The sequence below is a fragment of the Cheilinus undulatus genome, linkage group 5 (genome assembly GCF_018320785.1).
Source record: "Cheilinus undulatus linkage group 5, ASM1832078v1, whole genome shotgun sequence".
NCBI classification, from domain to species: domain Eukaryota; kingdom Metazoa; phylum Chordata; class Actinopteri; order Labriformes; family Labridae; genus Cheilinus; species Cheilinus undulatus.
This window is the reverse complement of record NC_054869.1, coordinates 46301875-46320767: the sequence shown is the minus strand read 5'-3', so window position 1 is coordinate 46320767 and position 18893 is coordinate 46301875. Positions and strand designations below refer to the sequence as shown.

The window sequence follows — 18893 nt, the reverse complement described above, 5'->3', positions numbered from 1 at the left end:
TATATACGGTGTAAATATGCACCATTCGTTGCATATTGTGTATTTTTAAGACACAGCCGTGCACGTCATATGTACCCTCTTGTGATTTCCCTAACATTTAAAAGTTTTGTTTATTCGTCTTTGTCAAGGTATATGTTGAATCAAAAATATACTCAAAGGTTATGAAACCAGCTAAAACCTTGCTGTATTTGAACTATGTATCATACAGACGTTCAGGCACGTGAGTGGGAGAAAAAGCGCTTGATTTTGGCTTCATTTCAGCGCGCAGGTTGACGCTGCTGACGCCGCTCCTCCGCCATCTTCAACTTCCTATTGTTTGCATCAGACTGAGGCTGTCTGCGGTGTGTGAGTGAGTGTGAGAGAGAGAGAGCAGAATCGGCCACCAATTTATCGTGTAATAGTATATATAGCCATTACATTTGCGGTCATTCAAGTTCAGCCCAAACTATTTGTATGCCATTGGATTAAAAGCCTCTCAGGACGCGACAACTAAACCTCGATGATGGAGGAAGATCAACCCAGAACCTTGTGAGTAACAGCGGGCCTGTCTATGTCCTGGAATGGGAAGGCTCTGTGTAACTACGGCGCGTCCGAAATGTTTCCACGTTGTTGTTTTGATTAAAAACGAAAATCCCTTTTACATGACCTACAAAAGGACATTTCAATCGCATTATACTTTAACCGACCGTAGCGTGGTCTCTTCATTTAACGAAACACGAATCACATTTAACACGAAGTTCTGTTTGATTCAGTCTTGTATATGGAAGGTACGGTAACTAGCCTGAAAATGAAACTGACGGTCTAGCCGCTGCTAGTTATCATTAGCTAAAGATACAAATGAAGCTAGCCTGTTTGTTCTTGTAAATGCATTCGTTTCCATTTTATTATGACTTAAACAGCAAAAAATGACTTATTTTTGCCACACGGTCTTGGTTAAAGCTTAAAGAGAGCTATGAATTGTATTTTGTATCGTTAGTTGCTCCCATACCTAGCATTAGGCCCCTGTGAACCGGCTAGCGTTATGTTTAGCTAGCTGGCAGACAAGCCACGTCAACGCTGGGAGAAACGGCCCGGGACAGTTTCTGTCAAGAGGAGACCGTATTCTAGTTTTCTATGTAAAATCATGACTACGCCCTAAAACAGTTTTCTACGTATTTTTAATTTTATATTGCAAATCAACGAATCGCTGTGAATTGTAGCTAGCCTGGTTAACTAGCCTTTGTTTGCATGCTACTTCCTGTTTGACAAAGGCTCATTTTCTTCCATCTCTCCTGTTGTTTTTAGGTATGTGGGGAATCTGTCCAGGGATGTCACCGAGCCCCTTATTCTACAGGTCTTCCAACAGATAGGACCTTGCAAGAGCTGTAAAATGATAGTTGATGTGAGTGTTTTCCCCTCTGGTGCATTTTGTTTGAACCTGAGCAAATTGGTCTTTTCAAAATCTCAGGCTTCATAAGCTCTCTATATTTAGTTTCCTATTTTATTCTATCACAGCTTACACTCCAAACATCAGAGGACTTTAATAATTTCATTTCACTTATTATCTGCTATTTCCCCATCCACAGACAGCTGGAAATGATCCATACTGCTTTGTGGAGTTCTATGACCACAGGCATGCTGCTGCCTCTTTGGCAGCAATGAATGGAAGGAAAATAATGGGTAAGGTAAGCTATCGTGTCTACAGGGTGAGTGGGGATGGGTGGGCTGCGGGGATGGGTGGGCTGTTGGGACTGGGGATTTTGGTTGTTTAACATCAGTGGACTAAAGTTGGCTTAATCATAATATGTTAATCATACTTAACAGAACTACTTGTGTTAGAGTCTTGAGTCAGATCATGATAAAGCAAATCACCACTGCAAGAAAATTATCTTCATTTGTTGTAAGCTATGTTAGACCCAATGGACCAAAAGCCCATGAAATTTGGGTCTGTCTCTATGTGACTGTTGCAGACAAAGGGAGATTTGAGAAAAATAAATCAAACAAATGTAATTCAGGAATATTTGCATTAAGATAATACAGCCAGAAAATACTTGCATTGAAATTCTGGTTAAAAAAGAGGTCCAAAGGGAACAATATAAATTCAGGTTTCCCCAGTAAGTAGGGCTGAATGATTTGGGTTACTAATGTTATTATTTATTTTTCCAAATATTGCCATTGTGATTTTATATGAAATTATTTTTTAAGTGCCTCTTCTTATATATTTTTTTAACTAACACAAAAATAAATGTATTAAACATAAACCGTTTCTTGCTGTTGGCCAGGCCTTTAGGTAAGGATAAAATTAGATACCAAATGAATCAAAATAAAAATAGGGCTGGAGAAAAACATCTTATTACAGTTGTTTTAGGGAAAAGTACAAATACAAAAGTAAAAAGTAGGATTTTTTGCTAACTGTTCTAAAAAATGACACTTAAATGTTTGCATTATGTGTAGCGCATAATATCTCTGCTGTAAAAAAAACAAACTGGTATTCTGACTTGTATCGTAGGTTAAAGAAATATTGAATATTTTGCTTTTTTTGTAATTGCAGAAGGCCAGATTGCAAATTAATCTAGATTCCGAGTGATTACTCTACCTAAACTGAGCAAAATCAACTGTTAATTTGACTTGTACTAAAGAGTCTTAACCCCAAAACCTACTTAAAAATTTTTTAGTCAGTTGTGTTTTACAATCAGTTATTTTTGTTACATAGAAGCCATAATACTTTAAACTGCTTGAAACACTCACTCTTCTGTTTATGAATAATATTAAAGTTAAAATATAGAAAGAGCTCAGTAAGAGCGCCAGTATAAAGGAGATTACAAGATGTCACTGTAAATGATAAAAACATACCCCACTTGTCCTGTTCTTTCTCTGCTCTCTTTTTCTGTAGGAGGTCAAAGTCAACTGGGCTACGACGCCAACCAGCCAGAAAAAAGACACAAGTAGTAAGTTAAAGTGCTTGTTGACTTCAAATCATCTGAAATACTCTGGTTGCATGTATACTTACATGTTGTAAAGTAACTATATTTATCATTCCTTATTCGGCATGCTTTATGTAGGGGTGTGTTATAGTTCTTTTTTTGCTGGTGTGCAAATATTTCCAAACATTGCAGGTGATACCCATACAGATGATGTACACACTTTTTCCCTGCAAAGAACAACAAGTCTCTCCTATAACATTTAATTCTGCCACAAATGACCAGTGTGTTTATTTTCAAACTAAAACAATCAGGGATAGAAAGACTGAATGCCATTTCTTTGGATTACATGTACATTTTGTGTAAAGTGTATTTTAACTGTAGCGGTAAAACTGAGCTCAATCCTCCTTTTTAAGAACTTCAAACAGCACTGATGGACAGTGACCTCTGCAGTGCACCTAAATAAAAATGTGCCCTCTATTTTGAACCCTTTCAAGTTAAAAGGAATTCTTGAAATTAAACTTCAGGTTTGTGGGATGGTTCCCTGAGATGGTCCTAACAAAGTGCTTGAAATAGTTTGTTTCCACCAAGTGGTCTGGTTCAGTTCAGCACGGCCTAGCATGCATTTTTTGCATTTCCATATAGCAAACATTGGAAAGGGTCCCCAAAAAACGACCCGTACCATGTACTTTTTGGCACCCTTCTACCAATCTGACCTATCCGTCCCAAAAAGGTGGAGCTACACACACAACAATAGGGTTTGCATCACATCAGCGCGTGACATGCCTGCTCAGCTCCGGGCTGCAAAACATGGAAGTCTGCTCTGTGAGGAGACTGCGAAAACAGGAGAAAAATAGACTAATAGCAGCTTAAATCTGGGATATTTGGACTCAACAGAGATCCAAACTGTTTTCTAGTCCGTGGATATTGATATCTGGCCACAAATTGGGTTTCCTGATGTTTATCTGGACCTGATTTTAAGAACACAAAGCAGAGCCTGAAGGCTCACATCAGCCTGGTTTATTCTCAATGGATGTGAAACTAAATTAATACTGAAGTTTTGTGAATCTTTACTTCAGTTGATTCTCTGTATTTCAGCTAGTTATTCATCTACTTCTTACCATAGGTAACTTGTGAAAACATCGCTCTGTGGTTGTTAAACATTCTTGTAAAAATTTGGGCTGCAGCCTATTTTAAAACAAGATCTTAATATTGATTTTAACACCTGTCAAACCTTTAGTTTATTTTTAATATGACAAATACTCATGATATAGCTCAAAGCTTTTCTATTATTTTGTATTAACTGTTACAGACTAGATATATTCACATATTAACGCACCCTTAATGACTCAATAATTTATCGGTACATGTATTCCATCAGCTGAGGATTTGTACTGACGGCAGTTAAAATAAGATGTAGTTATTTGGAAAAAAATCATTTCCAGCTCAAATAAAGCTGTTTGCTGTTTATTCCCTACTGACTTCTGTCTTTCATCCTTTCTACAAGTCAGTGGCTGGAATAGCAGACTGGCACTGCATGTGAATTCACATGCAGAGCCTTTACAGCCCGCCCACCAAGTGCGGGTGTGTGTGGAAACGTGTACTGAACCATACAGACCTAAAGTTTCATTACATAGAATTACTTTTAAGTATAAAAAATTAGAATGCAACAAGATGAAAACATCAGCTGATTTAGGCCTATTGGTTCTGCATAAGAAGTCCAGAAACTTAATTTTTTTCCCTATTTTTTTTCTCTCAAGGAGACACTGGATGTTCTTAGGTCAATAATTTCACTTCTAATGTATGACAAATTATAACTGTATTTGTCGACTGACTAAAGTCTAAAGAAAAAAACATTCTGTAAACCTCTTTACAGAAAATACCTTATGTTAACAGTGCTAGTGCTACTGGCCTTTGATGCTCTTTTGATTCCTACTCTTAATATTGTCACTCAGTGCTTTGGTTAAATGCAAATATAACCTGACACAGCCTGGACACCTTAATCCTCATTTTATGAATCAACATAATGCTAAACCGTTCCTACAAGATGCTATCAGTTTATTGTTATTATTGGATTAAAGAACACTGTGGCAGCAAGGCAGTAATATTTAAGAGTAGCTACAGGGGCTTCTAGGCAGGGGCTGCATAACAGCTTGTACTGGGTGTTTGATAGGGATTTTAGGACTAAATTGATTTAAAAACAGGTACTAGTGTAACCAACCAAATTCTGGTGCCAACTACTAAGGGAACTGACCTATACCGCTGGCTAATCATGCCCATCCTTAGAAGACACCCCTCCTTACTTTACAGTAAAAGTGTTACTGTACAAAGGAAGTCTTAAATGTTGCAACTTTAAAAAAAAGGCCATGGAATTTATGTTTTTGTATACAAAACATCTATGAACCATGGCATTTTTCCCCTTAGATCACTTTCATGTCTTTGTTGGAGACCTCAGCCCAGAAATAACTACAGAAGACGTCAAAGCTGCCTTTGGTCCATTTGGCAGGATATCGTGAGTATCATGCATAAACTAAATGTCCCCTATTATTAAAGATAAAGGATTGGTACAAATTCAATGTGACATATTGTAGGGCTAAATATTTTGGAACTGTAATTGTGATGTACACATGTGCATTAGTCACACTACAGGATGTGTAATTTTTTTTTCCCCTACAAAACTTCATGTTTTCTTGTTCTGTGGTTAATTTAACGTCAGAAGCTGCCTGATATTGCTCCATAATCAGAGAACCAACTCCGGGGCATACAGAATGCATCCCTAGCATGTAATAATGCACTGACTAAAGACGATGCTGTTGCCATCACAGATACACCAGCAAGACACTCAAGGCAGACACTCAATAATGCAAGGCGACTTAAGTGAGAATATTCTTGCTATTGACAGCACCTTGTGTCAGTGCTTGTCAATGTGGGGTCTGTTTACCGCACAGAAATACAGTGATTGCTTTAATTGGCTGTGTGTGTGCTGCAGTAGGGTTAAGCAGTCATACCTTTTTTCTGTTTAATTAGAAGTTACGCTCACATGGCTGATCAGGCAGACTAAATGTAAGTATGATGTCATTCGGTGTGGTTGAGGAACACCAAAATGAGCAACAAATTTCTGTGCAAGTTTATAAAGAAATGGGTTGCTCCTCCTTTTCTTGCCCCTCTTTTCCCCCTCCTTTTCCATGTGTTTGTCAGAGCTGCTGTCAGAGGGCAGACATAATGTAATATTGGAAATCTACAAATGACTTTAAAGATAAAAAAATATAAATTGATTGCAATGTCAGATTTACGATGTTATAGCCCTAATATACGTCTATGTCCCCTTCACACTGGGAATCCTGCAGTAAATAAGATTTAGAAAACAAGTTTTCAGTGCCTGAAGTAGACTCAAATCATTATTTTGAAAAAAACACTTGATAGTGTCAGGCCTTTTATCGAGCTCCCTTTTGTAATGCATTCGTGTTGGTGTGTTTGTCCACAGAGATGCTCGAGTTGTGAAAGATATGGCTACGGGGAAATCTAAAGGCTATGGCTTTGTGTCTTTTTTCAACAAATGGGTAAGACAAGACTCAAGATGTAGATAGAAATCTCAAAGTAATAGTATAAAATCATTTTGTTATGGTTGATTTTTAATCTTTACCATAAAATATGCTAAAACCCTTATTTATTCTTTAAATAATGCATTGATTCTGCAAATAATGCTTCATATTTGAAGTTGTGTAAGACATGTGCCAACATGTTACCATGAACTACCATGTTCTGAGTTTATGGAGAAGACTGCAGATTGATGGACCATACTTATTCTTTCCTTTCCAGGATGCAGAGAATGCCATACAGCAGATGGGAGGTCAGTGGTTAGGTGGCAGACAAATTCGAACCAACTGGGCCACAAGAAAGCCCCCTGCCCCAAAGACCACCTATGAAAGTGCGTTATCATACTTTTTATTATGCTTTGCTTGTTGGTGTTGCATTCATGGGTTTACTGAAACGAATTCTCTGTTTCTCCCTGCAGGTAACTCCAAGCATCTATCCTTTGATGAAGTAGTCAGTCAGTCCAGTCCGAGTAACTGTACTGTGTACTGTGGGGGAGTCAGCACAGGACTTACAGGTAATTTATCCTTCAACTGTAACGACCAGCTTGCCTACCTCTTATATGAATTCTGGAACCTCTGGCTTATCTCTATTTGCCACCCAGGTTAATATATTAGTCTGAATGCCTAACTTGGCTCAGACTTTGCTTATTGGCTGGTATGGAATGGCATGCCTAACACTCTGATTAGAAATTGGAGTCATTGTTGATCATGGTCGTAATCAAAAGTTAACAGTTCATCTTCAGAAAGAGGGCAGGTGTGGGAGAATTAACATCATGCTTGCCTTTCATGCTGTTTGTTGAAGTAACATTGTCATGCAGAACTGAGAAACAAGCCATCCTGCATCCTCACTTTCTCTGCTGAAAGTTAGGTTTATAAAACTGAGCATATGAGGTGACAAGTAAACAAAAAGCATAATATTGGCAGCCAATGCAACACCATCACATCCTGTAACTCAACTCTAAGAGTGTTTTACCCTCAGGCAACATTGCACGTGAAAGTGCTGATCTTCTGACTGTTAAAGTTCAGACTTATGTTTCTGCTCCTGGGCCAAAGTTTTAGCTAACCTTGGGGGCAACGCAAGTCACTTGTCAGCAAAAAGCGAGACACAGGGTCTCATCTTGAGTCTTTATGCATTAGGGTGTTTACACGGCTTAAACTGAGCATTCATACTGTACTGTACTGTTTTAAATCAAACCTTTATACCTTCAAACATACAGTCTTTATGCTCTGGTCATGACAGCAGTGCGACTTTGTGCACACACAGAGATGATCTTGGACTCTCAAGTCTCTCCTCACTCGCTGTACCACCTACACTGAAACTCTGTTATTCACAAACAGAACTATGCTGCTTGTATAACCAAAGGATTGCCTGTAAGGTTTGTAAAGCCAACCTTGGTCATCATGGGTGCACAACAGTAATGTGCAGGCATTTGAAAAGGAAAGATGCTCAAAAGACTTGATTATATTTTCATCTCCATATCTTAAAACCTTTACTCAACAACACTTTTTTCACTTCAGTTTTTCCCTGTATTTTCATATTTTTCTTCTTTATCTCTTTCATCAAAACAGTGGAGCAAACACTCCCTGAAACAAAAAATCCCTTTTACATGTACACAGCTTCTGTTTAAAGAAAATACCATAATGTGATTTAGTTAATTTAGATTTTAACTGCGTGGTTTAATTTTAAAAGTAACTTTCAATTGAAACACTGGTAGCTAAAAATGAACGTTTTGTTTGCTTTGTTTTGCTTTCAGAGCAACTGATGAGACAGACCTTCTCTCCCTTTGGACAAATCATGGAGATCAGAGTTTTCCCTGATAAAGGCTACTCGTTTGTGAGGTGTGTGGAATTTTATATCTTTCCTAATCAACTTAAGTAAAACCCAAGAGAGAGAACCTGCTCTGCTATCACCTGAGGAGCTTAACAGAGAAAACCTTTATTTTTCACATGTGCAGAATTGGCTTTATTTACATATAGGTTTCTTATATCAACTATTTTGAATTTTGATTTATTACTCACTGGATTATTGCATCGTAGATTTAATGACAGTGTTTTTAGGTGAGCTCAGTCTTTATAGAAATTCAGTATCTTTTTATAATTTACAAAAAAACACCAGATGTACAATTGTGGTGTGATCACTGCTGCTGAGTAAATATCTGTAAAATGAGGATCAGCATGTCCCCTCTCTCTCTTTCTCTCTCCCTGCCTCTGGTTTTGTCCAGGTTTAACTCCCATGAGTCAGCAGCCCATGCAATTGTGTCGGTGAATGGCACTTCAATAGAGGGCCACATAGTCAAATGCTACTGGGGTAAAGAGACCCCGGACATGATGAATCCAATGCAGCAGGTGCCTATTCCCCAGGTAAGAATACATCTACTGTATAAAGAAAACAGCCAACAGTGTCATGAGCCTAAACACACCCCAGAGAGTCCTGAACTTGTGGCATCAGCTGGTTTGAACCATAACCCAGGGATTGTTGAACATTTACGGTAAAGGAATAGAGCTGTTATGCCTCCTTTATTTAATTTCTGCCTTAAAGAGCTTAATGACCTTTGGATTAAGTAAGGCATGACTATTGAGGGGACATTGATCAGGAAGGTAATGCAGTTTGCTCAAACAAAAAACTACAGTTTAAAGTATTAATTCTATTTTACAGTGGCTTTAAAAGCTCTTCTCTTAATGACATCAACGTCCTTGGGAAAATGGACCGTTTTCAATTAGACTGAAGCAGTTCCTTTTAAAGGACTATCACTTGACACAGTTTTATATAATGTTTGTCCAGTTATATAATGATGAAGTGCTGTAACTTCTGTACAGTGAAACAGTCATAGATTTCCCTGTGGGAGTAAAGCCCTAATGGCATGAATATAAAACACAAACTCTATTAATTACTGAAGAAGGTCTGAAGTGACATCAAACATTTGGTAACTGAAGCTGTTTTACTGTCTCACATTTGCCAAGAAACATCTTGATGATCCCCAAGTCTTTTGGAGAAATATTCTGTGGCCTGACGAGACAGAAGTTGAACTTTTTGGAGGGCGTGCGGCCCGTTACATCTAGATTAAAAATAACAAAGCATTTGATTAAAAAAAGAACATCATGCCAACAGTCAAACATGGTAATGGCAGTGTGATGGTCAGGTGCTACTTTGCTGCTTCAGGACCTGCTGTGATTGATAGAAAACTGAATTCTTCTGTCTACCAGAAAATCCTGAAGGCAAATGTCAGTTCATGACCTCAAGCTTAAGCGCTCTTGGGTTATGCAGCAGGACAGCTGAAATATACCAGCAAGTCCACCTCTGAATGGCTCCAAAAAAAAAAAGCAAAATTAAGGTTTTGGAATGGCAAAGTCAGGGAAACATTTAAGTGTAATAAATATGCAAAAACCTCAGGAATCAGAAAGGGGCAAATACTTTTTCACGGCACTGTATAACCTATGTGTCAAAGTCTTGTGCAGTCTTTATTGTTTTTTTTTTTTTCAATCAGAAAAAGCCACTCATACTGTAAAATAACAGTTACCACCCCAAATCACAGAGATGCTGATTCATACAGAATAAGTATTACATGTGGACTTACGTGTGTGTGCTGAAATATGGTTCTAATTTGCCCTGGAATTTTTGCTCTGCAAATTGCAGACGTGGTCGATTCAGATGGGATTAAAAAACAGATTTCCTGTAGGATTGTTACAAATCACTGGAAGTCCCTAGGTAATACTGTTCCTATGCGAAAAGGGCATTAAGACATCCTTATCCAGTCTTTGTTTTCAAGCCAACCTTATACAAATTTAACCATTTTCCTCCACAAATTGATAAATAACTATTCTCTTGAATACAGAAAATTCAGTGTTTGATGTTCTAGATTTCCTGCTGGAAGACCCTCAGACCCCTCTCTGATTTTATCTGGCTCACTGTAAACAAAGACATGCTGTACAATTGTAAAACACTGGCCCAGTTCTCTAACATCTGGCCTACCAGGTTGCCCTCTTCAATGCAGCATACCCTTATTTTAACAGGTTTTCCCCAAGAAAAAAAATAAAATACTTGAATTGTTTAGAATCCACTTAGTAGTCAGAGCAACGAAACGCATGATGTCGCTGCTACCGAAGGAATAAACTCCATATAGAACTGCATAACGCGAACCATGGCGACTGTAGACATGTCAGTACACGACTTCTGTCGTTTTTGTAAAGAAAACAACTCACTGCTGTTCTTTGTTCTTCTTTTAATGAAGAAATGTCATGGAGTACTGATAAAACCGATGCTTTAGCGGCATCCACGCTAATGTCTTCCGCCATAATTGCACCGGTCTCTTGTTGCTGCCTACTCACGATTCCGCCGCGCCCGAAAGTACCGCCCCTCGTCGCAGATTGGTCCTGTCACTTTCTAACCGGGCCCAAATAGAGCTGGGCGATATGGCCTAAAATTAATATCCCGATATATTTTTGCTATATCCCGATGCATGATGTATATCGCGATATTTTGAAATGTCCTTTCACCAGCTGTATAATAATTAATCCAGCCCTAAAAAACACCAGTTTAATGATTAAAATAGACTGTTCTATTGGATTTTTAATAAAATTGTATGCAGAAAGGGTAGAAATCAATATAAAGTCAAATTTAGCAGTTTTATTTTGAAAAGGACTTCATTCAATCCTACTATTAAATCAAAAATACATAAATCATGAATTACTTGGTATTTTACAGTGTATGGAAAGTCCTGAAATTTTTTCTGTGTTATGTTTACTATTTCTGATTATAAAATGATTGTTTTACTCATTAAGGGTGAAGCAAACCTACACAAACTCACCAATCCAGCATGTAGCTGATGGTTAAAACCCTGTTTTTAGTCCACCATTCAGGCCAAAACCCTGCAGTCTAGTCCACCATTCAGGCCAAAACCCTGCAGTCTAGTCCACCATTCAGGCTCACAGCTGTGATTATATTAGTCCGTTATCTGTGCTGGTGAAGCTCATAGGTGAAGTTCATAACATGAGAGCATCTTTAGACCTTATTCAAGAAACTCTCCTGTAAGATCATGGGAGGAAACAAGCTTGTCTGGAGGCGGGAACATTTTAACTCCACGTTGTCTGTGTTTGAACTGTTAGGCTGAGATAAGTCTCCATAGTTGTGGAGAAGTGGATCACATTTTTCCACTGCTGGGCCGTCTTCTCTCTGGCAGAGTGTTCAGCAAAATGTTCATGCCCAGGCAAACCACGTATCCTGGGTGGAGTGTCTAAGTTTTTTAAATCCTGGCTTTTCAACAAAACCTGGCTCATGTCTTCAGCGACGTGTTGTGTTACTGCTTCTGTTATCTCAGTCATTTTGCGACGTATTTTAAGGAATACCCCATGAGTTCGACCTCTCCCTTTTTAAAGTTTAATGACTGCTGGAAGACAGACCCAGCGCTGTTTCTCGTTGTCTGTCTCTGTACGCAGCTAACTCGCCACGCTGCTCTGTTTACCTTCCTCTCTCTTGCTTCTCTCTCCACTGATACAAAAATGCACATGTGCGGAGGAGTTTTCTGGATAAAGGGGGAACGAGAGCTCTCTGCTGTGAGAGATGCATTCAGGGGAAATGGGAGAAGAGAAACTCCAGCGAGAAATTCACGCTGCTCAAAACTTCTACATAATTCATACTCGATGTTTGTGATATAGTAATCTTATACATCGTGTGTGGCAAAAGCCGCGATACATCGAGTATACTTGATATATCACCCAGCCCTAGGCCCAAGCGGTTCAGATGGGAGCTTTGCAAGATGGATTCGCCAGTGCAAGGTTACCTGAGGGGTTTTCTGATAAATATCAGTCAATAGCATGTTGATGGATTTGTGGCATTAAGTGTGCCAAGAATTATCAAATTTGGCGTTTATGACCAAAACATTTCTTCACCCTACACCATTTGAGATTTCATAAACAGTTCCTTTAATTAGAAAATTCAGTCCTACCCCTGTGTATCAAAAGATTTCTTATGCCTTTCATTTTTGACCTTTTACTGCACAAAGAGGTTTTTATTTTTCTCAGTCCAGGTTTTTAAAAGATCTTTAAAAGATCTTAAGAAGTCTTGCATTTGTTTTTTGAAAGTGCGTAGGAACCCTGTATTTAGGAGAAATGTGCCCATGATCTGAACTCATGAGCACCTGGCATTCAAATTCTGCCAGATTTTGACCCGGCTGCAACTTGGCAGCTCCTCATCAAAACTCTGGCCCGATTTTGCATGTTAGAAACCATGATTTAACAAAACTAGCAGGTCAGAATTTTTCTTGCATCATCTTGTAGTTTTTCACCCTGATCCGACATCAACGACTGAATTCTGACGCCTACCAATGAGAGAGCATTAGCTCCTTATCTTTGCATCCTTATTTACTAGAATCCCTACTTTCTACTTTTTCTCCCTCTGGGGAAATGTGCACATTTTATTTTTTTTTATTTAGGTTGTCACATGCATGTACCTTGTAAGTTCTATCTTAAGGAGAGCCAGTTTGTTTGTTTCTTCTTTTATGAGCACAAGTCCACTATAATCACACAGAGCGCTTTTGTTGTAGAGTGATGACACACTTTGACCTGCTCCCCTGACAACCTGTGAACTCCCACAGTTGCAAAGACGGTGACATCACCACCGATGAGGCGTTGGGATCACCCCTGTAGTGTGGCCAGTCTGTCAGCCAAGACAGGACAAGAGCTTTGTTGCATAGTCTGACATGGTGCTGTTGTGAACGACCCAAAAAAACATGTAGTTTGAACTGGCTTTTAGAAAATTTGAGAACAAATTTAAGAAAAATCTTAGGAAGATATTGGTGAATGAGGCCAGTTGAGCCTCCTGACAAACAGCTACAATGCAATGGCTCGCAGTCAAATCATTGTTTCCACTGTAGAAGTATTAACATTGGGTGTTCCTTGCTTCTCCAGTCAGCCTCAAGTGGACACTTAAGGAACTGCAGTTTTTTTGCACTACTGCATGGGCTTCATTTTTCAGTACCAGATGTTGCAGCTTGATCTAAAACAAACAATAATACATAGACTAGTTTATTTTGTTTAAAAACATATTTTAGCTTTGATTTTGTGTTTTTATTAAATTGGCATTTATTGTTTATTGTGGATAACTGGAAGAAGATGGATGGATAAATGTGCATTGCTTAGTTTTTGAATAAACACTCATACCATGACCTACATGTGAATTCACACGTACTGCTCTTCTCCTTACAGCAGAACAAGATGAGCTTCCCTGCAGCCCAGCCCTACGGCCAGTGGGGCCAGTGGTACGGCAACGGGCCCCAGATCAGCCAGTATGTCCCCAACGGGTGGCAGGTCCCCACCTACGGAGTCTACGGCCAGGCCTGGAACCAACAGGGCTTCAAGTAAGTAGCGCGATGTGCACAGGGCTCCACTTCACCGCCTCCTTCTACTCCAGCTCCAGCAGAGACCCGGGGCAGCGAGAGCCAGCTTTGGCCACAGGAGGATGCCATGACTTCTCTCCCCAGCCCCTACATCTTCCCTCCTCCCCTCACCAGACCCTCTCATCTCTTTCATCTTGTGAAGATTGAGACAATAGCAGAAACACACAACCAAAAATCTGAACCTTAATTTTTGTTAATCATGTTTCAGAGTGTCGGTACCATCCACTTTGTACAGCACCAATAACTCACAGGGTTTGTTCCAAAATGTTAATTCTCTTTGATTATAGCAGAAAATAGTCCAATGGTAAAGTCTGTAGCCTGAAACTCCCCTATAAAACGAGTGTTGAAGAATTAATCTCAGACCTGCTAAAAGCGTGTATTTGAAGAACCTTATTAGATGACTTAACTGATGAAACAAGACAAATGCTAAAGCTCAGAACAAAGTTTTCTTTTGGTGTTCATGCCAGCAGATTGTGTCCTTATGAAGAATTAATTTCCCTTTTGTAAGATTGCTTATGGTGTGTCAGGAGTGTGTTCTTTGTAAGTCTACGTTCAGTCTTAGCTATTTTTACATTATTTTCCTTGTAATAACGTATTTTTTCATGAGCCTGAACTTTGATCTGTATATGAACGTGGGTTGGACATGTCAAATATAATTCTTAGGTTCATTCAATGTTTCAGACAGGCTGTGCAGTGACGTTTGTGCCACCAGGAAAATAAAAGAGACCTTGTTTTGTTGACAGTGTAAAATTCTTGGTGACCAGCTTTCTGACTGGGCTCTGTACAAATGTGTGAGGTAATGAAAGCAGTGATGGCGTGTTTGTTAAATGCACAGTTAATGCACAGTTATTAAGAAAGAGGCTAAGCCTCTTTTCACTTGAAATTTGAAGATCAAAACCTGATTCTGTATAAGCTGTTTTTCCTCCACACTGAACTTGGAGTTTAGCTCAATGTCATGAATCATAGAAGGCTGAATTAATCGAGAATTTACTTTTTTTTTCTGGTAGACTTTTTCTTTGTGGCTAAATTTAGAAGTGTAAGAAGGATGGAGATGGTGTGCTTTCTTACAATGGGACTTATCTGTCTCTAGGCCGGTTCCAGCTGCTGTATGTTTGTAGTGAAGCAGCGGCTGTGAGGGGGGTAGAGAGGAATATTTAGCTTGCTGCTCTTAGCCTGTTTGCTCTTTGTCTGCCTTTCACCCATGTTTAATCACATTACACTTACCTTTGACCCCTCTAAAGAGCCCTCCACTTTCTGTTTTCCCCTAATTTTTGCTAGCCTGATTATTGCCCAGCCTGCCTCACCCTTAAACCTCTGATAACTCTGTTTGCCTTCTTGTTCTCATTCTTGCCTGTTCAAGTTCTAGTAGCTCTAATATAAATCGACCCTTTGCTCCCTTTCGCCTTGTCTCTTCTAACCTGCTGGCATTTTGTCTTTCTGTCTCTCTCTCTCTCTCTCCCTGTACCTCGTTTTTTTGCAGTCACTTACCGGCCAGTGCTGGGTGGACTGGCATGAGCGCCATCAGTAACGGTGGGGTTATGGAGCCTACACAGGGATTGAATGGGAGTATGCTAGCCAACCAGCCCGGTATGGGAGCCGCAGGATACCCCACACACTGATAAGTGGGCAGGGTGGGAGATTTTTCAACCATCAGCCTCTTAGTGGCTGTACAGTGCCCTGCAGGGCTGTGTAACACCGCCTCCAATTGTGGCAGGACTAAGACTTTTTCTGGGATGTGGAACCTAATGGGAAGGTTGACATCTATAAGAGTTGTAAATGGGAATTCATGGGGGGAGGGGGGTTGAGGTAACGGGAGCCAGGGAGGAGCGATTTGACCCACACAGGTATCTACTCCCTTTGTGGTAGGCAAGACTGGCCACGATCCAGGGCTCGTACCATTTTTAAGTTAACTGTAAATGAGTATAAACTGTAAAGGAGAAACTTTTTGGATTTTTTTTTCGGGTTTTACAAATTGCTTCCATTTTCACATCTTTCCTCTCACACAGCCACAGAGAGGTCTGTCATTTTTTTAAAGAAACTGATAAAGTTTGAGACGTGCTAAGTTATGAACCTTAGTTATTTTTTGAGGAATGGAAATCTGTTTAATTTGTTATCATAATCTCTTGGATTAAAATCAATTGCAGGGATTATTGCCACTGCTGTTTCTCTGTAAGGGCAGATAAATATTGCACAGTTTTTTCCTCTCTTGTACTTGGAAAAATTTGACTACCAAGAGTGTTTTCCTTTTTGCATTCCATTTCTCCTTCATATCTTTCAGACAGCCTCAAAACCTTTCGCCACATGTAAATAACCATTCATTCATTTGAAACAATGTAAGTAAAATGCTACTGTTAACTGTGGGTGCTTGCTTTCTTTTTTGTTTTGATAACTCAACAGTTAACTCCAACATTGTACGTAGCAGAGTGGCACTATAAATGTGACACTGGCACAGTGCAACAAACAATTTTTTCCATGCAGGGATAACATGGCTTTGCCATTTAGTACTTACATAAAATTGAACACAATTCAAATGTTAAAGGGTGAACATGTTTGACACTTCTGATGGTTTTTAAATGTGTTTTGAAACGCCAGTATTTTATATCAAAAAATCTGAGTGGATTCAACCTTTACACTTGCTCTTTTTGCCAGAGAAATGGGGAGGCCTACATTGTAACTGTTGCCTTATAGAGCTGGTTTCTTTTACCTGACGAGATACTCTTTTTAATTAGGCAGTGCCTACAGACATTTTCAGACCCTTTTGTTTAGAAAGGTGTTAGCCCTGAGAACTGACGACTCTGCTACTGTAATCAATGTTTTCTTGCTTTGTCCAATTAAAATGCTAATGCACATAAACTACGGTGTTTGTTCTTTTTTCTCTTGAGGGGTCATTGCAGAAAATGTTTTTTTAGTATTTACCTTTAGAAAGTGCTTTTTAAGTCTTAATTTGAAATTCAAAGGTACGGTTTCTAATTGATGTTTTTTCTGCTTTAAAAGTACTTTGATCGTGCTTATTTTACAAATTTAAAAACAATACTTCTCTGCAGTAGCCCTCTTGGTGCCAGTGTGTAATTAAACATTTGCATTCACTTGGGTTACACAGTTCTTAAAACAAATACTCCATCCATTAAAAATTAGATTTTACATCAGGGATTATCAACTACATTTGTACAAGGGCCAGCTTTTTCCTATACAGGCACTTTTGGGGCCAAACTTTCAAATAAACTAAATAAATTTTTGAAATGGTCTAATTAATGTGTGTTTTTAGATTTTATTTTCCTTTGAATGTACGTAATTTTCAGGCTTTGACGGTGAGATCAGTCCCTATATCCCAGCTGGCCACAAGGAGGCGTTTGAGATATTTAAGCTGAAAATTTCTCTGTCATGTAGTCTATCACTGGGTTTGACACTAATATTCTATGTAGCTTGTACCCAAACAGGAGAATTTGCAATCCCTAAACGCCTGAAACCAAAAGTATACAGAGAAAATGGCTGCTTTTCACTAGAATCGACTGATAAATATACGTTTAACATGCATCATAATTGCTAGTAAATTGACAGATGGATCTCTAAAAAAATGGATGAAACAAAGTCATTCCTGATAAGATTTTTCCAATCTCAGTAGTTTTTGGGAGTTTTTAAAAATAGCTTTTGGAAGTTTATTAAAAACAGAAAAACATAACATTTATTTTTGCTCTACATGTCTGAATATGATCATGTTGTGGCCCCCCGGGCCGCCAGATAATGATCACTGTTTTACATCAACGGATGTGCTTCAGTGTTAGTCAGTTATGATATGAAGCAGCTAATAAATGCATTACTTTTTATTAAACAACTCGCAACATCGTTGTCCCAAAAATAACAGTAAAATTTAGGACATTGCAATATAACCAAAGTTGTTTACTACAAGTACACAGCTATCATACTCAAGTAAAAGTACAGTTACTTTGGTTAACCGTAACCTAAAAATTAAAGTACTTAGCCTCTTACACCAGCTATATTTAAGTTCTGCCTGCAACATTAAGGTATAAAGTCCACACCAAACTCTAGTTACTGGAGTTCTCTAGTTGAGTTCTAACTAATACTGTGTAACTGTTCGGTTCCACCACAGAGATGTATGGTTGGTTTTAACTGGTAGAAATCTACGTCCAAACTAACGAAAATATTTGAGAGGGACTTTTTGAAATGTTGTCGCAGGTAGGACATTTTGTCTTACTTCAACCAATCACTGAAAAGCTTTATTTAACCCCGTGTTTGCTACAGATGCTAACGGCTAAAAAAAACTTATGCTAACTGCCGTTAATCTTCAACAACGTCTACTGTGGATGAGAAATATGACAAGGCAGTTTGCATACGCGTTGAAGCCAAAACCAAGAGCCGGTGTAAAGTAATAACACTGACATCTAGTGGTGAAATCGCTAATAACACAAGATAATTAAACAGTAGATAGTGGAAATTCTGCAGCTAAAAGCCAAACTCCTCGTCACCCTGCAGGTTATCCCGTCTGACGGAGATATCACTATGACTGCCAGATTCTCCAGAGGACTTCACACCGAGTAGGAGGAAGGTGTAAGATTTAAGTTATCTAAAGCCTACACTGAAACTATCTCAGCTGATGCAACATCTTAAATATTAGGAGAATGTATACTTCGGCGTAAGTAAGAACATTCAACTAGCATAGTTATTGATAATGGCACATTGGTAATTTCATTTCTTACCGTTCTTTCCCCCCAAGGTTGAATTTCTGATGTTTTACAGACTCGACTACAGCAGACTACAGCAGTCTGACAGGAACTGAGGCTGGAAGGCTGTTTGATTCTTTTTAAACAGAAGATTGAACGTTTAATCTTAGAAGCAACATGAACTTTCTCTAGAGCCAACCTCAGGTCAAAATTCAGAACATCAATTTTTTTTGACAATCATCAACCAACATTCCAGTTTTTCTGAATTGTTTCTAACATGTCTAATGGGATTCCTCCCTGTTGAAACAGACTCCAGAGACTCTGCAG

The 18893-nt window shown here is 38.9% G+C and overlaps 1 protein-coding gene across 1 annotated transcript; it reads left to right on the top strand.

Annotated features, from left to right (window-relative positions):
• The first annotated feature begins 301 nt into the window (after window positions 1–301).
• LOC121510357 (nucleolysin TIA-1-like) lies at window positions 302–16757 on the top strand. The gene is made up of 12 exons (XM_041788365.1): window positions 302–528; window positions 1285–1381; window positions 1566–1664; window positions 2873–2927; window positions 5325–5412; window positions 6385–6460; window positions 6720–6828; window positions 6916–7011; window positions 8251–8335; window positions 8719–8857; window positions 13697–13848; window positions 15368–16757. The coding sequence occupies exons 1-12, from the start codon at window positions 500–502 to the stop codon at window positions 15504–15506; spliced, it is 1164 nt and encodes a 387-aa protein (XP_041644299.1). The 5' UTR covers window positions 302–499; the 3' UTR covers window positions 15507–16757.
• The last annotated feature ends 2136 nt before the right edge of the window (window positions 16758–18893 follow it).

What these genes read in the sequence shown, in the direction of transcription:
- LOC121510357 (XM_041788365.1), top strand. Translation starts at nt 500, where the DNA reads ATGATGGAGGAAGATCAACCCAGAACCTT. An exon ending in GAAGATCAACCCAGAACCTT is followed by an intron (nt 529 to 1,284) that starts GTGAGTAACAGC and finishes TGTTGTTTTTAG; the next exon opens with GTATGTGGGGAATCTGTCCA. An exon ending in AAAGGCTACTCGTTTGTGAG is followed by an intron (nt 8,336 to 8,718) that starts GTGTGTGGAATT and finishes GGTTTTGTCCAG; the next exon opens with GTTTAACTCCCATGAGTCAG.